General features: G+C 40.3%; 1 protein-coding gene across 1 annotated transcript in view; it reads left to right on the top strand.

The window, feature by feature from the left end:
- Positions 1–12: 12 nt before the first annotated feature.
- Positions 13–11,147, top strand: part of TTC37 (tetratricopeptide repeat domain 37) — a 60,127-nt gene continuing 48,992 nt past the window's right edge. The window contains exons 1-6 of the mRNA XM_044446335.1: positions 13–95; positions 1,750–1,841; positions 2,638–2,781; positions 4,109–4,200; positions 8,774–8,849; positions 10,897–11,037. Of these exons, the coding sequence (XP_044302270.1) occupies positions 1,752–1,841; positions 2,638–2,781; positions 4,109–4,200; positions 8,774–8,849; positions 10,897–11,037 (543 nt within the window). The 5' untranslated portion in view covers positions 13–95; positions 1,750–1,751. The remainder of the gene's footprint in view (positions 96–1,749; positions 1,842–2,637; positions 2,782–4,108; positions 4,201–8,773; positions 8,850–10,896; positions 11,038–11,147) is intronic.

The raw sequence follows: 11,147 nt of genomic DNA, 5'->3' as shown, positions 1-11,147 counted from the left end.
TTTATGGGACAGCAAGACGGTGCGCCTGCGCGAGTCTTGTGGGATGGTTGTTGGCGGCTGCTGGTGGTAGTTGTGGCAAGGAGTGGTGACAGCCGGTGAGTGACTGACTGACTGACTGTCTGTTGTGCGGCTCCGGGCTAAGGCCTCTCTTGAAGGCCTTGAGGGGTCTGCTTCCGCCACCCTGCCTGGCTTTCCCCTGCTTGAGCTGGACCGAGGTTCCGATGGGGAGACCGGAGGGGGAAGAACCGCTGAGCTAGGCTCGCTCTGGAGTTGCGCGAGGTGTGCCTGTCTTCAGTGACCCGCAAGATCGGTTAAACAGCGTGCATAACGGCCTGCTATGGCGTGCACTCCTTTGGCAGAGCAGCCCTTTTCCCAGATCCTCATTCCTAACTGAACTAAAGTTTGCATTTACATGTAAGGTGTTTGCCTTACTTTGGGTCATGTCACTGAGGATGATGGTGCAATATTGACTGGCCTCCCTCAGGCTGGTGCTCTCCAGATGTATTGGAATACATGTTCCAGCATCTAGGGGGAGGCTTGTTTGGAGGCAGATGGAGAGGAGGAAAGCTGTAATAACAGTAAATAGAGCAATTCCTCAGTGGCTGGCTGTAGGGTTGTGAAGTCAAATCTCTTCTGAGGTCAGACTTCTCTATGCCCTTAGGGAGATCTGGAAACTCCTGTGGCCCCAGGACTCCCAGAGACTGTAGAATTGTGGCCTTAGCCTTCATACCCTAATTTAATGAATCCAAGCACCTGCAAATAAACATCTCCCCCCCTCTATTTGCATCTCCCTGGGTTGAAGTTTAGATTGTAATTTCCTCAGGGCCTCTTGTAATTTGGACTAATAAAATCATTGGTTTAGACTGGTAATGTGTAGTATCTAATATTAGCCCTGGGTTGAATAGATCCATTGAAATGAATGAGACTGGTTAATAACAACTAGCTTAAGTCTCATTCATTTCAATAAGACTATTCTATGCAGAACAAATACTGGATCCTGTTCAATATGGTGGGAACACATAGGTTGCACTCATAAGTATGCAACTTGTTCATAGTAAAGGACGATTTTTCAGACATTTTGCCTACCTTTGTGCATAAAAACAATCAATGTAACTGTTGACCAAATGGTCCATATCCTGGTGTCCATATGCCCCAAATACACAATGGGAAAGTTTTCTTTTAAATGACTTATTCTCAAGAATAACAAACTACCAATGAATTGTTCCAAATGGTGCACCTGAGCAGTCCTCAGCTGACCCTTTAAACATTGATCATTACAACATTACATGTAACATAGTTTGTACTTTCCAATAGGTTACAGAAGTAAAAAGTTACAATGGTGTGATCTTTTCCACTTGCATACCAAAGAAGATGCTCTGAAGGAGGTGGGGGTAGGGGTGCTATTACATAGAAGAGAAGGAGGATGGGGTGGGCTGGTGTGAATTGGCCTTTGTTTGTGCTGCTGTTATCTGTCAAGTGCCAACTAGCTTTCTCTGGAATGGTGCCTGGTCAGTGTCAGCTACATTTCAAGCTACATTTAACCAATGAAATTTGTGCATCATAACTGTAGAGCATATTTCTTTTGATCTAGGCCTGCTGATCAGTAAATTGTTACAGTATTTTTGTTGCTGCCGCTGCCGCCACTGCTACCACTGCAAGTAGTTGAGTGTAAGCTGTAAGAATGATTGTAAAGTATTACAAATGGCTTTGTATAAGGCAGTAATTTCTTTCTCTTAACATTACCACTAGTCATGTCAAACAAGGAAGTGAAAGCAGCATTGAAAAGTGCCAGAGATGCAATAAGAAATAAAGAATACAAAGAAGCACTGAAACACTGCAAGGTAATTAGCATTCCAGTATACAACTAAGCTTTGTGCATGTACTGTTTTATCATCTATCCACAGTTATTTCTCTGATGATCACTAAGGGATTATCCTCACTGTACCTAAAAACTTGTAAGGGAGTTCTCTAACTGTATTCTTATACTGCTTTCTTCTTTTAATGTGTCAGTTTTCTTTTATCATTATAGATACAAATATACAAAACTTCCTTATAGTGCATCATGGGTTTTAGCCCAGTTCTATCTTCACAGTCAAGTAGTGGCTCTAGAATAGCCTTTCCCAATCTGGTGCCCTCCAGATTGTTCATCATGCAGTTCTCAACATCCCTGACCATTGGCTATGCCCAAAATATCTGAAGAGCACCAGGCTGGGGAAGGCTGCTTTAGTAATGCAGGAGGGTTCTCCTCCCCGCCAGCCCTACTAGCTGTTACATTTTGAGCTGAAGATGTTAGGAACATAGGAGGCCTCCTTATAATGGGTCTGAGTATGGGTCCATCTAACCCAGTTTTATTGACACTGACTGGCAGTGGCTCCAGTATTTCAGAAAGGAGTTTTACAGTTCTGCCTGGAAAGCCTGGGACCTTAGGCATGCAAAGCATGTACTTTACTTCTGTACCACACTCTTCCACAGCTTTGAATGTCATAAGCTATCTTGAATATTTTGAACAGGATAATGGATTAATTGGGATGATGCAGCTGAGTATTATATATTTTCTGCTTACTCAGCTATGAAATGATTTATTATATTTATCTTGGTAATGCATAGTGCTTTTCACTTGAACTTGTGTATTTCTAGGCTGTACTGAAACAAGAAAAAAATAACTACAATGCCTGGGTATTTATCGGTCTGGCAGCTGCTGAGTTGGACCAACCTGACCAAGCCCAAGGGGCCTACAAAAAGGCTGCTGAGCTTGAACCAGGACAGTTGCTGGCATGGCAGGTATGTATGCAATGGCTTTCATTTTCCATTTAGCATGAAATGGACTTCTGTATGCTTGTATGAATAAAAGCTGTAAAATGCAAATATTGTGAACACTATACAACAGGGATAGGGATATGGCCTGCAGGGTTCCCCGTCTAGCTTGCCAAGTTCTTCCCCTTTCCTCAGCCCCTTTCTGCTGCTAGGAAAAACTTTTCTCTGCAATCAGTAGCTGATTAGAAACAAGTACTTTCCCATGCTTTGCAATGATAAAGGGAATCTTTGTCTTTTAAGAGTACAAAGTCCTTTATATGCTTTATCTAGCTGTCTTACATGATTATTGTAAGCATTACATAGGTGTTCAACATTTTGCACCTTCGGGCCATTTTTGGAGTATGCTGTGGGAATGCATGTGCAGGTCCAAACAACCACATTTGTAGGAATTATATCTGTGAATGTGTCTGCACATACTGACATATTCTCACCAAGCATGCAAAGTGTAGTTTAATTCTGTGCACATTTACTCAGAAGTAAGCCACAGCACAGCAGCTTTCAGGCATGCAAAACACATCCCAGCACCCTGCATATCTCAGAATATATCTTGCTGGTTGGGGATGACAGAAGTTGTAGTCCGAGTACATATGGATGGCACCAGTTTAGACTAATCTGGTCAAACACTTCAAATTTTTACTGCTTAGAGAAAAGCTGATCGAAGTAAAAGCTTACAAGTTCTAAATGGCAGGTAGAACTCTCTATTCCTTCTGTGTTTTCCTTCTACAGTCAAGTGTTGTTTGTCTTTTGATAGGACATAAAAATTCTAGTTTGATGCTTTTTTCATTGTCTTCATACATCCAAAAGGGTTTAAAAAAAAGTTAAACTCTTGTTTAGTTTCTGTGTTTAATCTGGTTTTAAATAAACACTAACATGGTGATGCAACTGCAAATTTAAATTGTGTAAACAGTGTCCTGAATGGTTGAACAAGAAGTATAGCTACTATAGCTGGTCAGAATAAACTGAGATTGCTAATGCAGAAAAAAAAATATGACTCAATCCTTACTATCCCCACTATTGTACAATAACTTATAAATGGAAAATGGGAGGTAGTGTCTTTAGTTCCATTAATAGCATTAAGAGAATATAACCAACTTCTTTTATATTTGTAGATACAGATTCAATTTTCAGTTCATTTTCACTTGATTATTTTGTAATATTTTCACCTTGTGTTGTATGATGTGGACTTTAAAAATGGATCATTGGAACAGTACATAAGTGAAGTTGGAAACAACAGTTGTGACACATTATATACCAAGAAATTATTTCAAAAGTAACACATTTCACTTTCATCTAGGGCTTGGCTAATTTATATGAAAAAATGACTCATGCAGATGTCAGAGAAGATTTGATTAAAGTTTACCAGAAACTTCTGGAACTCTATGAGAGGTAAGAAATAGTTGATCATTGTATAGTCTGTTGCAGCAGTTGGCTAAGCAGTTGGTTCAAGATAATTTCATGCCATTAATCACAAAGCAATCTTTGATTACAACACCATCCATAATTTTCTTTATTTTCTTTCACATTAATAGATGTATCTGTTAGTTCTGCAATAATATAAAATCCTCATTTACTCATGAATATAAATCCCTGGTACATGGTAACCTTTCTATCACATTGATTTAAAATTGGAGGGTTTGTCTGTATAAAAGGATGATATTCCAGTTTGTTGTGAAATTTCACTCATATATTTATTGTGTGTTATCACTTCACCCCAAAAATGTTTTTTTATATATTTGTATGGACCTCTTTTCTTTTTGAACTGCTTTACCAATTTGGGGACCATACAATCAGAAAGTTGAGAGTGGGGATGGGAAAGAGATAAGATCTTGTTTATACCTTCAGTTAAGAGAAAGCCTGCCACCTTTTGTTAGGAATTGTAGTGGGGAAACTCAAAAAGACTGCCTATAAGATAGGTAGTAATGCTATTGTAACAACAGTAGTTTGTAGAGCAAGTCCTTGTATATCTTAAAGACTGAGCAGAAACAGCCAACTCTGATAGAGTTTTACTCTGGAGGGAAGAAAACAGAAGAGAAATAAGTGGATTCACATGATATGATAAGCAACTTTTTTTTTTTTTTTTTGGCACTATTTGGTCTGTTGTGTCATCTGAACCCTGCGGTGTTATTTCATAGAATCATAGAACAGTAGAGTTGGAAGGGGCCTTGAAGGCCATTGGACCCAACCCCCTGCTGTTGCAGGACACTGATTTACACCATCCCATTCAGATGGCTGTCCAGTTTCTTTTTGAATGTCTCTAGTGTGGGAGAGCTCACTGCCTCTCTAGGTAGCTGGTTCCACTGTTGTATTGCTCTGACAGTGAGGAAGCATTTCCTGACATCTAGCCTGAATCAGGACTGGCTCAGCTTTGACTTGATTATTCCGTGTCCTGGACTCTGGTATCAGCAAGATGAGATCTTGAGCTTACTCTTTGTGATAGCCTTTGAGATACTCATATAAAGGGATATCATGCCCCTCCTCCGTCTTCTCTTCTCAAAGCTGAACGTGCCCAGTTCTCTCAGTCTCTCCTTGTAGGGCAGTGTTTTTAAACCCTGGATCATTTTTGTTGCCCTCCCCTGGACCCTTTCTAATTTACCTGCATCTTTCTTAAATCTTGGTGCCCAGAACTGGACACAGTATTCCAGATGAGGTCTGACTAGTGAGGATTATAGAAGAACTACTACTTCTCGTGATTTAGAAGTAATACTTCTGTTAATGCATCCCAAAATAGCATTTGCCCTTTTGGTGGCTGCATCACATTGTTGGCTCATGTTTAGTCTATTGTCCACAATTACAATTTCTTGTTCAGTTCTTTTGAGCCACATATTCCCCATCTTGTATTGATGCATTTGGTTTCTTTTCCTAAGTGGAAGACTTGGCACTTGTCCTTATTGAATCTTATTCTGTTGCTTTCAGCCCAGTGTTCAAGTTTATGAAGATTGCCCTGGATTTTCATTCTGTCTTCTAGGTTGTTTGCTATTCCACCCACTCTTATATCATCTGCAAATTTGATTATCTTTCCTTGCATTTCCTTATTTAAATCATTAATAAAGATGTTGAAGAGCACTGGGCCCAGGAATGAATGCTGTGGCATCCCACTAGTCACCTCCAATTTGCGAAGGTGTCATTGATGAGCACTCTGTGTGTCCAATTTAGCAGCCAATTTTGGATCCACATAATAGTTTTTCCATCTAGTCAGGTTTTTCCTAATTTGCTTATCAGAATGTCATGTGGCACTATGTTGAAAGCTTTGCTAAAGTCTAGGTAGATTATCTCCACAGTGTTCCCTTTGTCCATTTGGGATTATACCCAGTCAAAAAATGAGATTAAATTAGTCTGACAGGATTTATTTTGGATGGCTCCATTTTCTTCAAGATGCTTGTAGACAGATTTTTTAATAATTTGCTCCAGAATTTTTCCAGGGATGGATGTCATACTAACTGGTCTATAGTTCCCAGGTTCATCTTTTTCCCCCTTTTTGAAGATGGGCTAATGTTGTCCCTTTCTCCAGTCATCTGCCACTTCTCCTGCTTTCCAAGATTTATCCAAGATAATAGGAGGTGGTCCCTGGAGATTTGAAAGTGTTTATTCTACCTATGTATTCCTTGACCATTTGTCTGTCAATCTTGGGCTGCCATCTCTCAGTTCCAGCTTGTACTTCCTCTTGATTGCAGATTTCCTTGTGGGAGAAGACTGAGGCGAAGTGGAAATTGAGCACCTCTATGCCTTTTCTTTGTCATCTGTTATCATTCTGCCATCCACTTTAAATTGCTGAACACCCTTCTCTTTCTCATGTCTTTTGTTCTGGATGCATCTGAAGAAGGCTTTCTTGTAGTGCTTAGCATCCCTTGCTATTCTCAGTTCATTTCCTGCTTTAGCCTTCCTGATGCTATTCCTGCGATTCCTTTCTATTTCTTTATATTCTTCTTTCATGACCTGGCCCTACTTGCACTTCCTGTACATGTTCTTTTTTTCTTTCAGGATATCACTTAACCTTTTGTGGAGCCACGTGGGCTTCCTCTGCCATCTTCTACACATTTTTCTTGATGGAATTGTTCATAGTTGTGTTTGGAGAATCTTCTTTTTCAAGATTTCCCACCCCTCTTGAACACCTTTCCCGTTAAGGGTGTGTTGCCATGGCACTTTGCTTCTTATTTTTCTGAGTGCATTAAAGTTGACTTTCTTGAAGTCCAGGGTGTTTGTTTGGCTCCAGTCACCTTTTGTCTCCTTTATAATTGAGAATTCAAGTATTGCATGGTCACTTTCCCCAAGAGTTCCCATGGTTGTTATTTTGTCCACCCAACCATTCCTGTTAGTATTAAATCAAAGATAGCTGATCCTCTCGTACCTTCCTCTACTTTCTCTTGGAGAAATTTGTTGGCAACACATGTCAGGAACCTCTTGTAGGGGCCATGCTTGGCAGAATTTGTCTCTCAGCATATATCAGGGATATTGAAGTCCCCCATAAAGACTACGACATTCTTCTTGGAAATGCTGGCAAGTTGCTTTTCGAAGGTTGCATCCTTGTCCTCTTTTTGACTGAGTAGACAGTAATATATGCCAACAACTATGTTTTTCTTATCTTTTGCTCTCTTTAAATTGAGCCCGATGCTTTCTATGGGGCTACTAAGTTCTTCTTGAATTTCTGTGCAGATATATGTGTCTCTCACATATAGTGCAACTCCACCTCCCTTTTTGTCCTTCCTATTTTCTTGAACAGGCTGTATCCCTCAGTTGTAGAGTTCCAGTCATGGGAGTTATCCGACCAAGTTTCTGTTATTCCTACAAGATCGTAATTGCCCTCGTGTACTATGGGCTCAAGTTTGTGTTGCTTGTTTCCCATACTCCGGGCATTAGTGCAGAGACATCGAAAGTCAGATGGAGATGGGGGAGGAACAAGAGTTACCACAATGAGCCTGATTGTCTGTCAGGCACCTCCACGTGAAGAAAAAACAAACAAAACACAAACACACACACACAGTGGGAACCACACAGAGTTACTTGTGGCATGTGAACCCCAGCAAAGTCAAGGTGGGGGGATTAAAAAAAAACCTTTTGTGGCCCTAAACATAAGTGGATGGATTCAGAGACCAAAAGAAGGAAAGTTGTGCCAAGATCAGCTTGGAAGTGATGGAAAAATAAAGGATAAGGAGGGGGTCAATGCCTAGGGGAAGGAGAAACACAACGCAGTGTCAGGAGCTAGGTTTCCTCCCTCTGCCCTTTCAGAGCCACAGACCTTTCCTTGCACAAAGTTCTTTACTCACCAAAGTGTTTTCCAAAAGCACAATCACCCAGAATGAATCTCTGAACGTGCACAGAGTGGTGCGTTGAACTGCATCTAGTATTTACTTCTAGGAACTCTCCTTCTGAGTTTTTTATGCCACATCCTTTTCCGAGGGGCCTTTTGGAAACAAGCATGCTTCCTCTCTGTGTGCCAGTCCTGTAATTGGGTAGCGCTCCTCTCCCATTGTCACATCATGCGTTCAAAAGCAGTATCAGCTTCATCTGTTTCTGAGAAATTCTCCTGTTCCGAGCCCCTTCCCAATAGCTGTAAATCTTGGTCATTCATATTGGTGGCTGGAGCACCTGGGGAGCCTGGCCTTGAGATAAACATCTCTGCTTCGCTCATCTCAATGAATGGCATTGGCCCGCATACTGAGACCCCCTGTTGCTGTTGCTGCTGCTGCTTCTGCTGCCGCTCCCCTTTCCCTTTCTCCCAGCATGCCCTGGGAATGTGTGCCAAGAGCAATTACCCCTCCCAATACCAGCACACAGGAGGAGCACAAAGAGGACTGCAGGAACCAGTGGCTGCTCTTAAAAGGTTGAAGAAGTGGTAGAATAGAGGCTTGATCCCAACAAGAAACACAGAACAGCTGGTCTTTAGAGACCTCATTCTAAGTTGATATGGTATGTCAACTAAAATATGAAATTAATAGACACTGTTTTGTCATATTTTTTCTAGCACTGATAAACAGAAGTGGTGTGAAGTGTGTAGAAAGCTTGTGCAGCAATATCAGCAAGAAAAAAATTACCTTCAGGTTAGTTGCTGTCTTGTTGAGCTTCATTTATTGTGATTAGCATTTATAACCAATCTCTTTTACAATTGGAATGTTACAGTGAATAAATGTTTGCCAGTGTTAAACTCAGACACAAGGCAATTTTTATTAGTCATATTATGTGGCTGAATTTTGTCTCAATGTATGTTGTTCTTCCATCTCATAATTGCACTGTATTGTTTTCCTCAGATGACTTTTCTGACTCTCTGGATTTAAGGATTATGTTCACTTAGTTTTAGATTTTAGGAATATCAACATCTATCACTAACCCAGTCCGAAATGGAATTATGTTGGTGGCCAAGATAAGAAAAGTCATTGAAGGTCTATTTCATAAAGAAACATTTTGACAGTTCAACCCTTTTAAGTCAAAAGGATAGAAATTATATAACAATTTTACTTGTGCATCTTATGGTAGCATTTGTTCTTTGTATTCATTGAACCATCCATTAAGTTAGTTATTTCTTTCATGCAAAAATAAAACTACCAAACCCTGTAGTTAGCATTAATGTTACTTCACAGTACAGCGTATTGGCATACCATCTGTTATTGGCATGCTTCAATGGCTATTTGAGTGCTTCTATTAGTGTCAGTTCCTCTGTTGTTATATTGTCCAGCAATACATTGGTTGCTAGAGCACTTCAATGCTGCTGGGGTATTGCCTTTTCACAATTAACTCAAAGTGGAATTAAAACAGACTTTCCAGTAAATGTCACATTATATTATCTAATACTACTTTTCTCCATGGCCAAGATCCTCTCGTTATTGCTTGCTTAGAGGTAATTCTCATTCTGTGAGCAGTGTTAATTAAGAACTTTAGCCTTTTTTATTACTTTCTCACGATTGCAGGTGGTAAAATTAATGATTAATAACTTCTCAGTTGTGCCAGTGTCAGTTTCTGTTCCTAGACAGAGAGCCAGTGTGGTTCAGTGGTTAAGAGTATGGGACTGGAACTCAGGCGATATGGGTTCTAGTCCCTGCTCAGCCTTGAGCCAACTGGAGGATTTTGGACCAGTCAGGACTCTCAGGCCACCCTACCTCACAGGAATGTTGTGGGGATAAGATTGAGAACAGGAGGAGGAGAATGATGTAAGCCACCTTGAGGTTTTTTTTTTTTTTTAAGGTGGGATATAAATCTAATAATAAAAATGAAAGGTGGGCAAGACTTTATTTCAGCCTTTCCTAGCCTGTTACTCACCAGATGCACCGGAGTACAATTCCCAGTATTCCCCTACCAGCCATGCTGGCTGGGGAATGCTGGGAATAGTAATCCAGCACATCTTGAAGGTATCACTGGGAAGCTGCTTTTTTTTTTTTTTTTGGCTTTCTGTAACACTACTTTGCTATTATAGTACAGTCAGCAACAATAATTGAGAGAAATCAACCATTCAAGCTTATTTCTTTACAGAATTCTTGATTGTCCTAATGCCAGAATCTCCTGAAGAGACAATTGGTAGACCATTCATCCATCACTAACAATAAAATGGGAGCAGAAAGCTAAATAATGGACTGAGTCTGCTAAAAAAAAAAAAAAAAGACCTTAGAGGCAACTCCTTAACAGCATTGATGTGCTTTGCCTGTCCATCTAGACAAGGCCAATACTGCAATTGCATTTTCTTCCCAAATGCTGTCACCATTTAGATCTGAAAGAAACACAGAAGAACAGCACATAAATGTTAGAACATAATAGACTGACAGTGACAACATCTAGATTTTCCATAAGAAATGAGCGACAACTAATGAATGGCAATTCAAGAATGCAGTGTGGAAACAGCCAATTTTGGGAGGCACTGCCCACATCATAGCAGTAAAGCAATTTATGTAGCTGTATGGTTCAGTAGGCAACAGTACGCAATACTGCAAAGTAATTTTATAATACTGATTCCTTATTGCCTCTGACATCTCAGTCAAGCTAAAAGACATTCACCTTCATTGCTGAAATTGGAAAATGCCTTTCAGTTCTCTAGTAGTCAAAGATCAAACATTCCTCTGATTTGAGAAGTTGTTGAAGCTTGACTAATTTTCTTGACAGGTTGCTCGAATGTGGCACAAGCTAATAAAAATAAAACAGGAAGAAGGTGCCGATAATGCCGAGCTTCATCAGCTGTGGAAGAGATTGGTCCAGTTACTGGAAGAAGGCACACATCTCCAGGATAATGAAACACAGCAACTGGTAAGGGCTCCCATTTAGGTTCAGACTATCTGCTGTTTTTAAAACCCCATCATAGCAAAAGTGCTAAACAATCATTCAAGTTTGAGTCTCAGATCAAGGCAGTCTAGAAT

Source organism: Varanus komodoensis, unplaced genomic scaffold (genome assembly GCF_004798865.1).
Source record: "Varanus komodoensis strain SLA01 unplaced genomic scaffold, ASM479886v1 scaffold5, whole genome shotgun sequence".
Classification (NCBI taxonomy): Eukaryota; Metazoa; Chordata; class Lepidosauria; order Squamata; family Varanidae; genus Varanus; species Varanus komodoensis.
Note: the sequence above shows the minus strand (reverse complement) of the source record. Positions and strands in the feature narration are given on the sequence as shown.